Genomic DNA, 18103 nt, shown 5'->3' with positions numbered 1-18103 from the left:
GAAGGCAGAGACTTAACCCACTGAGCCACCCAGGTGCCCCTGGACTAAATTATTTAAACAGTTACAGACAGGGCGTCTAGATGGCTCAGGTCATGATCCCAGGGTCCTGGGATTGCGTCCACATCAGGCTCCCTTCTCTGCAGGGAGTCTGCTTCTCCCTCTCCCCCTCCTCTCACTTATTTTCTCAATCTTTCTCTTTCTCAAATAAATAAATAAAATATTTTAAAAAATAAAAATAAATATGAACAAATGATTTTTTTTAAAAAAGGAAATTCATGGAAGCTTATTTGGAGTATAAACCATAAGTGTGTTCCCTTGAGAAAAAATGTGATTCACTGTTCATTTATAATTACTGCTTTTTTCTTTTTCTGCCAAAAATTGCTAGCCAACCACATGGAGTTTAACCAGTGATCGAACTAGAAATTGGGTTCTTCAACAGAAAATAGAAGGAGAGACAAAGGAATCAAGTTATCCTAAACTGATTGAAATGAATGAAGGAGGAGCTGGATATAATCATGAATTAGAAGTCATCAGACAAAAGCTTCAATGTGTGGCTTCAAAACTGCAGCATCTGGCCCAGAAAGCCTCCAATAGGTTAGACTATTCCTCCTGATGTTTGGAAATGGCATTCTTAGAGAAGCTGGATAGAACCTACCCCTCACTAATAACTACCCAAGGGTGGGGAATTGAAATTTTAAAGTTAATGCTTGTTCGCATTAGGAGATGGTATTCTTTTAACATATCTGAACACCTTAAGCCCTAGAAAGAGAGCACTTTAATGTAAGGGAGAAGATGGGTGAAACAGAGTGCCACCTAATCTGTTAAGTTTGTGCTGGTCAGCACCACTAATTGAGACAGATATGTTTTGACTTTTTGTCTTTTTCTTGAAGACTACAGTTTGAAACAGCCGATGATGAAGATTTCATGTGGGTTCAGGAAAATATTGATGGAATTATTTCACAACTACAGAAATTAACCGGCCAGCCAGGGGAAGAGGTAAGACTTTAAAAATTCTTCTTTTTTTTTAAATTTAATTTTCCTTCTTCAGTGTTCCAAGATTCTATGTTTATGTACCACACCCAGTGCACCATGCAATACATGCCCTCCCAGGCTCACCCATCCCCCCAACCCCCCTTCCTTCCAAAACCCTCAGTTTGTTTCTGAGTCCACAGTCTCTCATGCTTCTTCTCCCCCTCCGATTTACCCCAATTCAATTCATACCCCTCCGAATTACCCCAATTCAGTTTACTTCTCCTAATATCATCTGTGTAATTCCTTATGCTCCACAAGTAAGTGAAAACACATGATAATTGACTTTCTCTGCTTTCTCTACCGTCCATGTCAATACAAAAGTTGGGTATTCATCCTTTCTGATGGAAGTGTAATACTCCATTTTATATATGGACCACGTCTTCTTTATCCATTCATCAGTCGAAGGGCATCTTGGCTCTTTCCACAGTTTGGCGATTATGGCCATTGCTGCTGTGAACATTGGGGTACATATGGCCCTTCTTTTCAGTACATCTCTTTCTTTGTTGTAAATATATCTCTGTAGCACAGGCACACACTTCTAATGAAGTACTCACCTATAATGTGGTTCTCTACTTGAAAACAGATTATTCATCAAAACATGTGGTATCAGTTGTCTCTATATGTCTGTGTGTGTATAGATATATGGATGGCGTTTATAGTATATATATATGTATGTGTATATGCATGTATGTACATATAAAATATATTATACTTATCTATAAGTATTTTTAATTTAATTTTTTAAAAAACTCTTTATGAGATATCAAGAACAAAAGATTTAATGGAGCTATATGAATCATTTGAAACTGGTACCGTATTTTCTAAAGCGTTTTAACTTGATCTTTTCACTTATTTTAAATATTGATAATAATTTGCTTTTCCATAATAGAAGAGAGTGAAAATTTGAGGGGAAATTAACTTTCATTATCACTATTGGATAATTATAGTAACATTTTATTGTGTTAATGATAAGGAAATTTTTTGCAAGAATAGTCTGGCTTCTACCCTTACCAATCTCAAAACCACCCATAGAATGCCACCAGTGTCTTCACAGTTGACTAATCTGATAAATCTTTTCATTGTCTGTCTTTCTTGACTTCTTTATAGCATTTGACACTTTTGACATCTCCCATCTTAAAAATCCTCTTTTTTTTAACCTTTTGTGACAATATTCTCTTATTTCTTCCTTTTCTTTCATCAGTCATCGTCATGAATTCCACTTCCTCCTGTCCTCATCATGTTTTTTCTCTGTGAAAGCTCATTCATTTCCACAGCCTGAGTTCTTAGTAGACTTATTTATTGAACAGAAGATACTTATATCGGGCACTTGTTTTATGCCAGGTACTATCCTGGGTTCTGAGCTACAATGAACAAATCTGATAAAAGTCTCACTCTTGGGGCACCTGGGTGGCTCAGTGGGTTAAAGCCTCTGCCTTTGGCTCAAGTCATGGTCCCAGGGTCCTGGGATTGAGCCCCACATGGGGCTCTCTGCTCAGCAAGGAGTCTGCTTCCCTTCCTCTCTCTTTCTGCCTGCCTCTCTGCCTACTTGTGATCTCTGTCTGTCAAATAAGTAAATAAAATCTTTAAAAAAAAAAAAGTCTCACCCTTATGGACCTGATCTTCTAGAGGCCTGGGGTTCTAGTCTGTATCTCTATCCTGTGGTCCAGGTTTATATTTTCCATGAGTTACAGGAACTCTTTGCTTGGGGAAATGGACCCCATAGTTATCCCTTAGGAACCTCATAGGCACATTCCAAACTGAGCATCATCTTTCTTTCCTCCTCCTGTCCCCAACCCATGTTTCCGGTCCTGGTACCACCCAGTTTATAAAGTTGCAAGTCACCATAGACCACTTTGCTTCACTCTCACTTTTGTGTCCTAGTGGTGACTAAGTCTCATGCTTTTACCTCCTAAATATCTGTCCCATGTGCCCTTAGTCATTGCCTTTACTCAGGCTTCTAATATTTCTTTCTTTTTTTTTTTTTTTTAAGATTTTATTTATTTATTTGACACAGAGAGAGATCACAAGTAGGCAGAGAGGCAGGCAGAGAGAGAGGGGGAAGCTCCCTGCCGAGCTGGGAGCCCGATGTGGGACTTGATCCCAGGACCCTGAGCTCATGACCCAGCCAAAGGCAGAGGCCCAATCCACTGAGCCACCCAGGTGCCCCAAGCTTCTAATATTTCTTACCTGAACTGTTGTAATGACTTCCTGATGTGTCCACCTAACACTGGGATGGTCTTCCCTAATTTACTGTACTTTGCATGCTGCTACCAAAGGAATTTTTCTAAAACATAAATTTTGTTTATGGCACCTTCTTGTCTAGAAGCCATTTATGGCTCTTCACTGCCTACATTTAGGTCTGTTACCTATAAAGTGAAGGCAGCCTTTACTCTTGCCTTACTAAGACACTTGTAGCTCCCTAAAACCAACACACTATAAAAGGTATACATGCTGTTCCTTCTACTTCAGATGCCCTTCCCTTCCTTCTTTCCTACTTGTGAAATTCTTCCTAGATATTTAAGACTCAAATCAAGCACCACTTCTTCATGAAATCTGTTGTTCTCAGTGCCCATTCACATGTTTATGTGCATTGTTCATAAACATCTGTACTTCTACGACCTTAATACCATTTTATCTTTCTAGCCTGGCTTAGTGTCCCCAGGTGGTACTTGTGGCTCATTGACTGAAAGACTGCTGAGACAAAATGCTGAGCTGACAGGACATGTCAGCCAACTGACAGAAGAAAAGAATGATTTGAGAAATATGGTTATGAAGCTAGAAGAACAGATCAGGTGGTATCGACAGACAGGAGCTGGCAGAGATTATGTACGTCTAATTTTAGCATGGCCACGTGAGAAATATTGCAGAATTATAAGTTCTGCTCTCTAGTTTCAGTTCTGAACCCTAATATAAAAACATTAAATATCTGATTCTTAGTAAGATCATGGGAGAATGTTATAGCGATGACAGTAATAATAACAATAATAACAGATATTCTTTATTGGGAGCCTTCTCTGGGCCAGATCCTGGGTTCTGTACATTTAGAGTCTTTAATCCACATTCAGCCTTACACTTGAGAAAACTGATGTCTGTAGTCAGATAAGAACTGCTTATCTTAACAAAAGCCAGATACTCTGCTACCTATGGACCTCTGGTAGATCCATGTAAAGAAATATTCAAATGTGAATTCTTTCTGTTCTTATCAGTTAGTTATCAGTTATTATGTTTGTGACTCAAGTGGAAGATGCCATTAAATTCTGTATTTCAGTCTAATAACCACTCTAGCAGTTTATTTAAAGTTTTTCCAGTTAAAAGCTACAAAATAAACTGCTAGCTTCTGTAATACAAAGATAGGAATATAATATAAAGCTAGGAAAGACTCGTGAGACAACTGTGCAGTCAAATATATGATAACACATCCACACTGCTTCTGTAGCGAACCACATCCCTGTGGGCAGGGCAAGTGGTTTTATCCCCCCCATTTCTGCAGTGGGCTATTTCAGGCATAGGCCTTACATTTGAACCCACATGGTCCATTTATTAAGTCTCTAGACTTTATTTCAGAGGTCTTTCCTTGGGGCTAGGCTCCCATAGGATTTTTAGTTTTAAAATTAATCTACTAAGCAAAGAACCATATAATTAAAGTTAGTCTATGTTCCTTACTGTCAATTGAGATTGGCTTTGAACTCTCCCTGTCTGAGACTGGAAAGCTCAGGTTCCCACAGGGGATACGTTTAGTGTGTTTAATTTAGATTTCTCTTCAGAGACTTATTCCTAAAAATCATTAAGTAGGCTCTGGTCTCTGCAGTCTTCTAGGTTTTCATTCAGTGGTGGTGACAACATTGAAGCCATCATTGCTTCCGAAAAAGAAGTCTGGAACAGAGAAAAGCTGACTCTCCAAAAGTCCTTGAAAAGAGCAGAAGCTGAAGTGCACAAACTGAAAGCTGAGCTAAGAAATGAAGCTTTACTTCAGAATCTGAGCCCTGATTCTGAGCATGCTGCTATAAAGGTAAGAGCCATCTTCCTTCGAAACAAATACCAAAGCTGGTCTTCTGTTCTTGCCTTGTTTCATCTCTCACTAACCTTAACAGAGTAAAGAAATTTAGGTGGCATTTAGGCTGTCTCTACGTCTCACTATTCAGTGTGTGTCATGAATGCAGGTCTCTAGCTGGTCACAGAACCTTGGTGGCAAGGCATGCCCTCGTGGCAGCATGAGCTCATGATTTCGTTTCCCCCATCTCATTTCTAATAGATTACAGAAAGTTCTCTTTTCCACTGCCAACATAAGCTCTACTACTTTCAATATCAGAGCATCACCATGCTCTGTAAGATGGTAAGCCCTCTGAACAGCCTCTCTATTCTAATATTCTAATGAATATTGTAATAATATTAGAATATTCTAATATTCTAATGAATATTGTAATAAAACTACTTTTAATCCGTTAACATAAAATCCAAAACAAAAGAGAAAGAAAAATGTTTGGAATATTTTTTTAACTGTGGAGTGAACCTAAGTTTATGAGTCTTAAAGGGACAAAGGACATTAACATTGAAATATTAAATAAAGAAGAAAAGGTTAAATAAATTAGTGGCCCTAAATAATAAAAGTAGCTCTATGCAGTTAGAGAAGAAAAACTGAAATGATAATGGAAGGACAAAAATATTTGCAGTAAACATGATGAATTTTAGGGGCTAAAATCCAAAATAAAGCAAAAACCTAAGTATAAGGTTTGTATTCACGTTCCACTGACTAGAAAGAGACAGAAGTGTAAAATTTAAGGTTGATTATCTTTACCTTCAACTTTGCTGACCAAGTAGAAAACAGTAGTAAGGTGTCTGCCATTCTGCTACTACCACTTTTTTAAAATAAAATCTAGGTTATCTTCCTCTAGAGAACAATTTGAATGGCTTCTTAATAATGGCTTTATATTTCCTTTTTTTTTTTAACATTAGAGAATTTATGGTAAATACCTGCGGGCAGAAAGTTTCCGGAAAGCTCTCATTTATCAGAAGAACTACCTGCTGCTGTTACTGGGTGGGTTCCAGGAATGTGAGGATGCCACACTGGCTCTGCTTGCCCGGATGGGGGGGCAACCGGCCTTCACAGACCTCGAGGTGCTCACCAACCGTCCAAAGGGCTTCACCAGGTTTCGGTCAGCCGTCAGAGTGTCCATGGCAATTTCAAGGTAAAGTGCTGGGACAAAAATGCATTTTAATAGACCCTAAAAGGATTTAGATTTTTTTTTTTTTTTTTTAATTTGACAGACAGAGATCACAAGTAGGCAGAGAGGCAGGCAGAGAGAGAGGAGGAAGCAGGCTCCCTGCGGAGTAGAGAGCCCGATGCGGGGCTCGATCCCAGGACCCTGAGATCACGACCTGAGCCGAAGGCAGCAGCTTAATCCACTGAGCCACCCAGGCGCCCCAGGATTTAGATTTTTAATCCTTTCTTTTCTCTGCCTATTGTGCTCTGTATTCATACAGTAGGAGACATTTGCCATCGTTAAAACATGTGGGCTTCTTTCTTTCATCCTTTTAGCCAGTGGTACTTTATGCGATACCATGGGGACCCTCTGAAAAGTGCTTCCCAGAGGCAGGGAGCTGGTAACTCATAGCTGGCATGTCCAATCTGGATTTTTTGTTTGTTCGTTTTATTTTATATTTTAACTCTGAATAAGCCCATGAACTAGCTCAGACATATAAATAAAAGGAATCACAAAAGGGAAAAAAAAAGTTTTTAAAAAATTACTTAGGCTACACATTCATTTTCTTCATTGCTAAAATAACCCACTCTTCGAGTTCAACTACACAAAGCCCTGGCCTAACTCTGCATTCAAACCCAAAATTAGCCTTGAGGGCATTGGACTGTGCCAGTGCTTTTGTCACTCTTCTCTGGTAGTTCCATGCTAGGAACTCTGGTACTCATTCTGATTTGTGGTTGGAATGGAGCCAGGACTCAAACTCCCTTGAGGACCTGGCCTTCTGCAGTACTCTCACCTGAGTGATAAATACCCAGATCCCTAGGCTTCTCCATGCTTCCCCTCCCTTTTATTTATGTCGGAACCAGAACAGTTTCAAAAGAATTTCAGTTTTTAAAATTCTTCCTGTCAGGTCACATCTGATACATTTTGAGAAATAGAACAGAAGTTTTTAACTAGAAGCTGAAATCACCTAGCTCAGAATACCATCTCACAGATGAGGAAACCGAGGCAGGGAAAGGTTGCAAAGCCCGTAGTGATAGAGCTAGGACAATCGGCCAGGGCCCCCAAGTCTCACCTGTGTGGGCTCTGTAAAGGAAGTTCACACTTTATCTTATTAATAGTCTGAGACCCTCCTTGCCTCTACTGTTCCACATTGTTGCCGGGTGGTCCCAGTTCCTCCTTCCTCATCATCCATTCCTTTTACCACCTTATACGCTCTGTACAGGGCTAAGTGCTGGGAGATGAAAAAAAACATATATAAAGCTTGCCTAAATCCCTAAAGGCAGCTCCCTTCCTAATGGGGAAGACCAGTGTGCTCCTAACTTAGAAGACACTAAATGACAGGTCACAGGAGTTAGTTACTAATTTTATTGGAAGATTTTGGCAAGGTTCTATAAAAGCCAGTCGTCACTGAAGGACTTCATTCTAACTGCCTCTTTTTCTTGTCCTCTTACACGTCTGTTGTATTTTCACTGTCCTAAAACTGAGTTTTGTAACTGATTGGAATTAAGAAATCACAATTGGCGTTTAGAAAGTTCCTTGGGCCAGGGTAGGGCAGGCAGCACCTCGCTACAGCTGGTGTGCTGCACTGCCATCCCCCTTCCTTTTAAAGCCTCATTTTTTTTCACCCCAGATCCCAGGGCCTCACTTCTCTTCCAGCTTTCCCAGCTCAGTCTCCTGCCAGGGTAAGGGTCTTTTTATTCTCCTTCCATCTCATTTGCCTTGTAGTCTCCATTCTTTTCACTTACTTGTTTTTTTTTTTTAAAGATTGTGTTTATTTATTTGAGAGAGAGGGAGTAAGAGCACGAGCAGGGGGCAGAAAGAGGGAGAAGCAGGCTCCCGGCTGAGCAAGGAGCCCGATGCAAGACTCAATCCCAGGACCCTGTGATCACTACCTGAGCCAAAGACACTCAACTGACTGAGCCACCCAGGCACCCCATTCTTTTCTCTTTTCATTATTTCTCGCCCTTTCTTTGCCCATTCACTTTTCTCTTTTGCTTTTGTTCTTCATCTCTTTTGAGTCCTAAACCTCTAAAGTCAGAACCTGGTGCTGGCAACAGGTAAGATTTTTGATGCCTCTTGGGAAGCCAGTCTGTTTTGCTCTAGTTTATTTTGCCACAAACCAGGAGACATTTGTGTTATTTTATTTTATTTCTTAAAGATTTTATTTATTTGTCAGAGAGAGACAGCGAGAGAGGAAACACAAGCAGGGAAAGTGGGAGAGGGAGAAGCAGGCTTTCCGCTGAGCAGGGAGCCTGATGTGGAGCTCGATCCCAGGACCCTGGGATCATGACCTGAGCCAAAAGCAGACACTTAACAACTGAGCCGCCCAGGCGCTCCTGCATAATTTTTTTTTTTTTAAAGATTTCATTTATTTATTTGACAGACAGAGATCACAAGTAGGCAGAGAGAGGAGGAAGTAGGTTCCCTGCCGAACAGAGAGCCCGATGCGGGGCTCAGTCCCAGGACCCTGGGATCACGACCTGAGCCGAAGGCAGAGGCTTCAACCCACTGAGCCACCCAGGCACCCCTTCTGCATAATTTTAGATTAGGCAGTCACGTGACTGTTGAAATTTGTTCTGTGTTCATATTCAAATGTATGACTTTATTTTTGTGGGAAATGTATATTTATACTCTTTCCATTATAGATGTGCTGTGAAACTTTTTCTTGGCATCTTTTTTAGAATGAAATTTTTGGTTCGACGGTGGCAACGAGTCACAAGTTCTGGTTCCATCAATATTAACAGGGACGGCTTTGGACTGAGTCCAGGTGACGTCAAAATAGGATTTCTTGTGTTTATGATTCTCTTAATATTACTATATGTGTAATACCTTCCAAATAATGTGTTCTGGTACCTGTTATCCAAAGACCAGAACCCTGTAACCAACAGAGCCAGGGGCCTTACTGTTTTAAAGAGTAATGAGAGTTGATTTTTATGGGCCACTTACACTAGGTCCTGCTTTGTCCACATATTCTCTTATATTCTCCCAATCCTATGACGCAAGTGTGGCTACTGTTATTCTCACTTCATAGAAGAAAAAGTGAGGCATGAAAAGCATTTGTTCTTTTCTCGGATTACCTGGTAGGAAGTGGCAGAGCCATCATTGAACCCTGGCAGTCTGGCTCTAGAGCCCACTCCTGTTACAACTACATTTAAGGCTCTGATTCCAGATAGGATTGCTATTAGTCATATGGTAGTTATGGTTTCAAGTTTTGCGATTTAGCAGTATTCAGGTTTCTGAGTTTACAAATAGGTTGTATATAATGGTGACAGTTAAAATTCCTTCTCTCTACACCTCAAAGTGGAAACAAACATTAGAACTTCAGTATTTTATGCATACGGATGAACTCAGAAGCTGGGAGTATATACAGTTTCAGACACACAGCATAACTATATTAATGCAGCTGTGTATTGATATTAAACCACCTTTACACATTCTACCAGTAACTAAGCAGAGAAAGAGGAAATATATTTGGTACCTTAAGCAAAGTGCCTTGAAATATGCATCCTTACACAGAAACAGCTGAAATTTGTACCGTAATGAATTCTATGTTGTAAGTTAGCAAATCTTGATTTCAAGTTTTTTCTAGTAAAAGTCGGTAGAGTAGTTTGAGGTTATATTTTTTATCCACATCATCTTTTTCCCCAAACCACACATACTCAGACACCCCTCTCCTCACCTCTAATTATAACTAAGAAGAGGTCTTTTAAAAAGAAAATATTCCAATTAAGTAATTTATTTTCTTTGAGGTGTAGTTCCAGATTATCAGAAATACTTATATTCAAAGGAAAACAAAATCATAGTTAAACTGTTTTTTCTCTTTTTTAGGAAGAATAATTGAAGAAGATGACTATAAGCAGGAGATAGTATTGTATAGTGCAGTATAGTAGTCTTTTGAGCCCTTCTCTGTTTTGTAGAAATTTTTCAAGGGCTTGATATTTTTTCTTTTACAATATGGTACATTTTGGATTACTTTAGGTGCTGAAAAGACTGACCCATTTTATCATTCTTCTGGCGGCCTGGAGCTATATGGAGAACCGAGACACACTACGTATCGGTCAAGATCAGAGCTGGACTATTCTAGGTCTCCGGTACCTTTTCAAAATAGGTAAGAATTTGATAAACACGCCTAAGAGTTGTTACATGTGCTAATACTTAACAGACAAAAGAGGACAGTATTAGGGTTTTGACTCCTTTGTGTCTAAATAACTGGGTGTATGTTTAGTTGCATATGATGTATATAACCTAAGACTGAGAAGCAAAAACAGTTTTTGGATATATACCTGGTTTCCAAGAGTATAGGAAACCAACACTGGGTATTATATACAACTAATGAATCATGGAACACTACTTCAAAAACTAATGATTACTATAGAGTGGCTTAAGTGAACATAATAATGATGATAATAATTTCTAAAAAAAAAAAAAAAAAAGGAAACTGAACCAATCCAGTGTTATTTTAGTATGTTCTGTGGTTGAACATTGGGAAAAGCATTAACTAAAATTGACCATCTCTGGGGATTATGAAAGAAAACTCTAAAGCCTACATGACAAGCTGTATGTATACATACACGGTGTTTATTGAAGACTTCTGCAACAAGCACTGTACTGGATGCTTTTATAATGACTTAGTAGCTGCTTTGAGTTTATTAGAAGTTTTTTCCCATATACATCACAAGCTCAGACATTTGGGGGATACAGATTAAGCCTGGCTTAGTGTCCCCAGGTACTTACTGAGACTCATTGACTGAAAGACTACTGAGGCAAAATACTAAGCTGACCAAACATGTCAGCCACTGAGTGAAGAAAAGAATGATTTAAGAAACATGGTTATAAAGGTGGCAGAACACATCAGGTGTTATCAACAGACAAGAACTAACAGATTATGTATGTTTATTTTTAGCATGGCTATATACTAGAAATATTGCAGAGTTACAGTTTCTGCCCTCTAGTTTCAGTTTTTAATCCTAGTAATGTAAAAGTAGTAAGTATCTGATTCTTAATAAGATCACTGGAAAATATAGGGATGGCATTGATAATGATATTTATATTAGACATATATGTTACATAATTAATAACTTACTATAATTATTATAATTATAAGTAATTATTATTTACTGGGAACCTTCTCTGATCCTGGGTTCTATACATTCAGAATCTCTAATCTACATTCAACCTTGCATATAAGAAAACTGAAGTTCGGGGGGGCGCCTGGGTGGCTCAGTGGTTTAGGCCGCTGCCTTCGGCTCAGGTCATGATCTCGGGGTCCTGGGATCGAGTCCCGCATCGGGCTCTCTGCTCGGCAGGGAGCCTGCTTCCCTCTCACTCTCTCTGCCTGCCTCTCTGCCTACTTGTATCTCTCTCTGTCAAATAAATAAATAAAATCTTTAAAAAAAAAAAAAAAAAAAAAAAAAAAAAAAAAAGAAAACTGAAGTTCATAGTCAAAACCAAGAACTACTTATCTGCAAAGCCAGATATTTGCTACCTATGGACCAACAGTAGAGACATGTAAAGAAATGTTCAACTGTGAATTCTGGCTCTTCTTCCCATTATCAGTTATTATGTTCATAACTCAAGTTAAAGATTTACCTTTTGAGGGCAGGGTGAAGGCAGGTTGTTAGGTTACTTGCTTTGTGGATGATTTGGATTCATGTTCATATTTTTAATCTCATAGGTACCCAGGCCCTCCAGCTGATTTAAATCCTGGTTCCTTAGCATGTTCTCAGCTTCAGAATTATGACCCTGACAGAGCCCTGACAGATTATATCACTCGGCTAGAGGCACTGCAGAGACGACTTGGAACTGTGCAGTCAGGTACTCCCAACTTCACCATGTATTATTATTGGCAACCCGGTAGTGCTGGATGGACCCAGAGCTCTCCGTTCTCTTTCTGAAACTCCTTGACCTTCCTCATTAGATAATCAAATCTTAGAGTTTAGTTTGTGAGTTACCAGGTTAGACTTAGAAATTTAACTCAAGACATAATTTATCACCCCAGATTTCACTCCCACGATAAAGATTCCCTACTCAAATTGATTAGATGAAATGCACAATAGGCACCAGTGTACACAGTCCTGTGAGGCTAACGAGTCTGCTGGAGACTCTGTTACAGAGTCTGCTGGAGAACCTGTTCGCAAGTATAGCTGACTTCGGAACAACAGGTTTGAACTGCACAGGGCCAGTTAGATACAGATTTTTTTCACTGAATACAAACAGTACTATAAATGTATTTTCTGTTAGGATTTTCTTAAAACATTTTTTTTCCTCTAGCTTACTTTATTTTAAGAATATAACATAATATAGAAATACATGTTAATTGACTCTATCTTACCTATAAGGCTTTTCTCAGTCAGGAGTAGGCTATTAGTAGTTGAGTTTTGGGAGAATAATGTTACACATGGATTTTCGACTGTGTAACGGTTCAACACCCTTAACCTCCACATTGTCCAAGGGTCAACTATAATATGTGCTAAGGCATGCAAATTAGGGGTGGGGAGATGAGAGAAGGAAGCAAGTTATCTTAAGCATTTAATGCAGCCATTATCTTTACTAGGACCCCATGCTCATCTGCATGATCCACAAAACCTGTTCCATTCAAAAGACTTTATAAGAATGACCTTTTTTCCTCTGTTCAGAAACACACAGAAATTCATACTTAATAGACATATGGATTCCCTGTTCATCGTGGGGAAAATCTCTTTTCCTTGTCTCCCTTCAGTTCACTCCTGATTCAGAGGTTTGAATTTTAATTTAATGTGCTTTAAATTAAGTTTAAATCAATATTTTGTTTTTACTTTTAAGACCCACCTTTTTTTTCGTTCTATCCCCACAAACTAGATAGGGCTACTAGCGAGTTATTTTCAGTAGCTTGTCTCCTCATACAAGAAATCATCTAACCCAAGCAACTTGTAGTCATAGGAAACTGTTATGATCATAGCTGGACTTCGGTATTGTTTGGGTTTTATTTTGTTTTGAGCATCTAGATTTCACAAGACTCAGATTTCATTTTATTTTTATTTATTTTAATTTAAATTCAATTAACATAAATTATTAATTTCAGAAGTAGAATTCAGTGAAGATTCAGATTTTAAAGACTAAAAGATTTTTCAAGAGGCAGGAGGTATAGGGTATAGAACGTTCAACCTAGTGGGCACTTTGAAGAGAATCTTAACATTAGTCTGCCCTTGCTACAGATCAAGCCATAGTGACTTTTAAGTACATATTCAGCATCTCTTTTAAAAATCATTCAGGGGTGCCAGGGTGGCATGGTCAGTTGAGCATCCCAACTCTTGGTTTCACTCAGGTCGTGATCTCATGGGTCATAAGGTCGAGCCCTGCACTGGGATCTGCTCTTAGCAAGGCGTCTCCTTGAAGATTCACTCCCTGAGCCTGTCTCAACTCGTGCGCATGTGATCTATCCTTTTCAGATAAGTAAAGCTAAGAAAGAAAAATCCATTCAAGTATGAATAAGACTTTTTAAAAAAAAAAAATTTTTTTTTTATTGCATATTTTTTTTTAATAGGCTCTGCGGCTCAGCACAGAGCCCAACATGGGGCTCAAACTCATGACCCTGAGATCAAGACCTCAGCTGAGATCAAGAGTTGCATGCCTAACCAACTGAGTCACCCAGGCTCATTAAAATAAAGCATTTTTTTAATGGAGGATAATAGTAATCTTCTGCCCTTCATTAACTAGTTAGTCTGGTATATAGGTAGCCATCTCATTTGAAATCACTACAGGCATACCTCGTTTTATTGTGCTTTGCTTTATTGCAATTTTATTGCATTTTTTACGTATTGAAGGTTTACAGCAGCCCTGTGTTTGAAGAAGTCTCTTGGTGCCATTTTCCAACATTTGCTCACTTTCATGTCTCTGTCACATTTGGTAGCTCTCACAGACTTTTTTGTTAGACCTGTGGTCAGTGATTTTTGATGTTACTGTTAAAATTGTCCGTGAGGCACCATGAACAGTTCCCATACTTAATTAACAAACTTAATTGATTAATGTATGTGTTCTGACTGCTCCACCAACAGGCTCCTCTGTCTCCTTTCCTCTCCTTGAGCCTCCCTATACCCTGAGACACAGCAACATTGAAATTAGGCCAGTCAGTAACTGTACCATGGCTTCTTAGTACTTTACTGAAAGGAAGAATCACACATCTCACTTAAAATCAAGAGGTAGAAATGATTAAGTTTAGTGAGGAAGGCAGGTCAAAAGCCAAGATAGGCCAAAAGGTAGGCCTCTAGCACCAAAGAGCCAAACTATAAATGCAAAAGATAAGTTCTTGAAGGGAATTAAAAGTGCTACAAAGTCGGATTAAGCATCTGCCTTCAACTCGGGTCATAATCCCAGGGTCCTGGGATCAAGTCCCACATCAGGCTCCCTGCTTCTTCCCCTCCCTGTACTGCTCCCCCTGCTTGTGCTCCCTCCCTCTCTCTCTGTCAAATAAATAAAATCTTTAAAAATAGCTAAAATAAAAGTGCTACACCAGTGAACACAAATGGTAAGAAAGCAAACCAGCTACAAGATTCCCTTATGCCAAAGCCTAATCCAGAGCAAGGCCCTAACTCTCCTTGATTCTGTAAAGGCTGAAAGAGGTGAGGAAGCTACAGATGAAAAGTTTGAAGCTAGCAGAGTTTGGTTGATGCATTTTAAGGAAAGAAGTCTCCATAGCATAAAAGTGCATGGTGAAGTGACAAGTGCTGATGGAGAAGCTCCCAAGTAATCCAGAAGATCTAGCCAAGATCATTGCTGAAGTTGGCTACACTGAATAACATGTTTAATGTGGACAGAATAGCCTTTTGGAAGAAGATGCCATCTAGGGCTTTCATAGCTGGAGATGAAGGGCCCCATGTTTAGCTTCAAAGGATGGGATGACTCTTGTTAGGGACTGATGGCAGCTGGTGACTAAGTTGAAAAAAATGCTGGGGCCCTTAAGAATTATGCTAAATCTGCTCTGCCTTTGTTCCGTCAGGCTAGAACACCACAACTATTTATGTGGTATACTGAATATTTTAAACCTATTGTTAAGATCTACTATTCAGGAAAAAAAGATGCCTTTCAAAGTATTACTGCTCATTGACAGTACTCACCCGAGAGCTCTAATATACAGCGGGGTTAGCATTTACATACCTGCTAATATAATATCCATTCTGCAGCCCATGGATCAAGGAGTAATTTCCATTTTCAAGTCTTAGTATTTATGAAATACATTTTGTAAGGTTCTAGCTACCACAGATAGTGATTCAGCTGACAGATCTGGGCAACGTAAACCAAAAATCTTCTGGAAAGGATTCACCTTTCTGGATGCCAGTAAGAACATTTATGATTCATGGGAAGAGGTCAAAATATCAACATGAACAGGAGTTTGGAAAACACTGATTTCAACCCTCATGCCTGACTTTAAGGTGTTGAAGACTTCAGTGGAGGAAGTAGTAACTGCAGATGTGGTAGAAGTAGCAGGAGAACTAAAAGTGGAGTCTGGAGATGGAACTGAACTGCTACAATCTCATAATGAAACTTTTTAATGTTTGCGGGGTTACTTATGGATGAGCAAAAACAAGTGGTCTCTTGAGATGGAATCTGTTCCTAGTGAAGATAATGTGAAGATTGTTGAAGTGATAACAAAGGATTTATACTATTACATAAACTTAGTTGATAAAGTGGCAGAGTTTGAGGATTGATTCCAGTTTTTAAAGTTCTACACTAAAATTAAAAGTTCTACACTGAGTAAATGCTGTCAATAGAGAAATTGTGCATGAAAGGAAGAGCCAATCAGTGGAGCCAGTCGATGCAGCAAATTTCATTTTTATTTTATTTGAAGTTATTGCCACAGCCACCCCGTCCTTCAGCTACCACCACCGTGATCATTCAGCAGCCTTCAACATCAAGACCCCCCACCAGCAAAAAGATTATAAGCTCAGACGATGATTAGCACTTTTTAATAATAAAGTGTTAAAGGTATGTACATTGTATTTTTAGATATAATGCAACTGTGCACTTTTATAGTGTAAACATAATTTTTTTTTTTTTTTACCTGGGAAAACAAAAAAAATTATTTGACTCTGTATTGCAGTATTCACTTGATTGCAGTGGTCTGGGACCCAACCTGCAGTGTCTCCAAGGTGTGCCTGTACTAGTGGTCTGGCATAGGTAGAAATTTAATTTAAAATCATTAATGTATCTTCTTTATCTCTCATAGGTTCAACCCAGTTTCATGCTGGCATGAGAAGATAATCCTTTGAAACATGAATCAAAGTGATTTTAAACAGATTATTGCCTTTTGTAAATCAGTCATTCTTTTGTGCTTTTGTATTGTGGATATTCAGCGGGACCAATATGAACACAGCTTACAATTGTATACAGATCCCTTGCCAGCACATGAACAAACTGGAATTTGTACATATTAGCATTGTGTATGTATTCATGCACAATAATCATGAAATTACATGTATATTTGTGGAATGCTAATTTAAATGATTAAATTATAAACCTTGTGTATTTATCGGATGGGTGAAAAGATTAAACTTTCACGCATTATGATACTGCTGAATGTGTAGCTTGAGGTGTCCTGCACTTTTCTTATAAGGCTACTGAATTACATGTTTCTGCCCTAATATATTTGCTACTGGTGATGAAGACAGATACTATCACTTGTAGAGACCTATTTTTGTATAATGGTAGAAGTTTTGAATTTTATGGGGTATTTTGTCAAGTACTGAAATAAAAATGACTTCACCATTTTAACCACACTGTATTTGAACGTTTTTGGGGGGAACCTTTTTTTTTTTTTTTTGGAACCTTCATTTTTAACTCAACTGTAGTGCTTGGTGTGTGTCTTAGTCCATTCAGGCTGCTGTAACCAAATAACCATAGACTAGACGGCTTATAAACAACAGAAATTAACTTTTCACACTTCTGGAAGCTGGGAAGTCAAAAACCAAGGTGCCAGTAGATTTGATGTCCAGTAAGGGCATCACGAAGGGCTTCGTGTTTCACAGACTACCATCTTCTTGCTCTGTCATGGCAGAAGGGACAGGGGAGCTCTCTGAGGTCTCAGTTATAAGGACATTAATCCCATTCATGAGACATCTGCCCCCATGACCTTATCACTTCCCAAAGGCCCCACTTAAAAATACCAACAAACTGATGATTGGATTTCAACGTAAGAATTTGGTGGGGGGGAGATGGACACAAACATTCAGTCAGTGGCAGTGCAGATGATCTCATTATCTCAAATACGTGACTTTGAGATTTAGAAAGTTGTTCTAATCTTAGATACTATTGGGATTTTTCTCTCTCTCCCTTAAGGAAGTTTTCTAACTTTCTGTCAACTTTACATCTACTTATATTGTTTTTTAAAAGCTATATTGATATTTTCACAAGTAGTCTATAATTGCCAAATTATGTTTAGTGTTACTTGTGTCCAAAGGTGTGTCTTCACAAAGCCATGCCTACTAGGATGATGCAGAACTCATTTAACTGAAAGAATCTTAAATTGTATTAAGCATAATGCTAAATCCAGCAGAACTAAGCAGTATTCTTGCTGTCCAAGCCAAATTCCAGATTGGGAGGCTCTCATAGAGATAATGTAAATCTCAGCATTGCTGAACCAGGATCCTCCCTGAAATACGGCATCTCACTAAAACAGCAAGCATAGTAGTGTTTAATGCTTGTGTCCTGAGGATTTTGTCTTACCCCTGGACAGTCTGTGATTTTATACCAACAAACGGGCTATGGTGACAAGTTCTACATTCTCGGAGATTTCAAATTACCTTATTTTTCCATATGAGCAGCTGGGTTCTAAATAAGAGGAGTTCCAGAAATAACAAATGTATTCCAAAGCATTTAGTTGAGTAGGACCTTTTTAG

General features: G+C 38.8%; 1 protein-coding gene across 12 annotated transcripts in view; it reads left to right on the top strand.

Moving 5' to 3' along the window:
- Positions 1–16979, top strand: part of AKAP9 (A-kinase anchoring protein 9) — a 171587-nt gene extending 154608 nt beyond the window's left edge. For 6 of the 12 annotated variants that reach the window (XM_046021086.1, XM_046021091.1, XM_046021084.1 and 3 more), the window contains 10 exons: positions 386–594; positions 891–996; positions 3676–3858; positions 4841–5041; positions 5986–6218; positions 8915–9000; positions 10212–10341; positions 11908–12047; positions 16057–16193; positions 16435–16979. In XM_046021086.1, the coding sequence (XP_045877042.1) occupies positions 386–594; positions 891–996; positions 3676–3858; positions 4841–5041; positions 5986–6218; positions 8915–9000; positions 10212–10341; positions 11908–12047; positions 16057–16163 (1395 nt within the window). In that variant the 3' untranslated portion in view covers positions 16164–16193; positions 16435–16979. Of the gene's footprint in view, positions 1–385; positions 595–890; positions 997–3675; positions 3859–4840; positions 5042–5985; positions 6269–6464; positions 8452–8914; positions 9001–10211; positions 10342–11907; positions 12048–16056; positions 16194–16434 lie in introns of those variants that run through there. The other 6 variants (XM_046021090.1, XM_046021088.1, XM_046021087.1 and 3 more) reach the window with 3 other exon arrangements.
- The last annotated feature ends 1124 nt before the right edge of the window (positions 16980–18103 follow it).

Source organism: Meles meles, chromosome 10 (assembly GCF_922984935.1).
Source record: "Meles meles chromosome 10, mMelMel3.1 paternal haplotype, whole genome shotgun sequence".
NCBI classification, from domain to species: Eukaryota; Metazoa; Chordata; class Mammalia; order Carnivora; family Mustelidae; genus Meles; species Meles meles.
The sequence above is the reverse complement of the archived record's forward strand: the minus strand, read 5'-3'. Positions and strand labels throughout refer to the sequence as shown.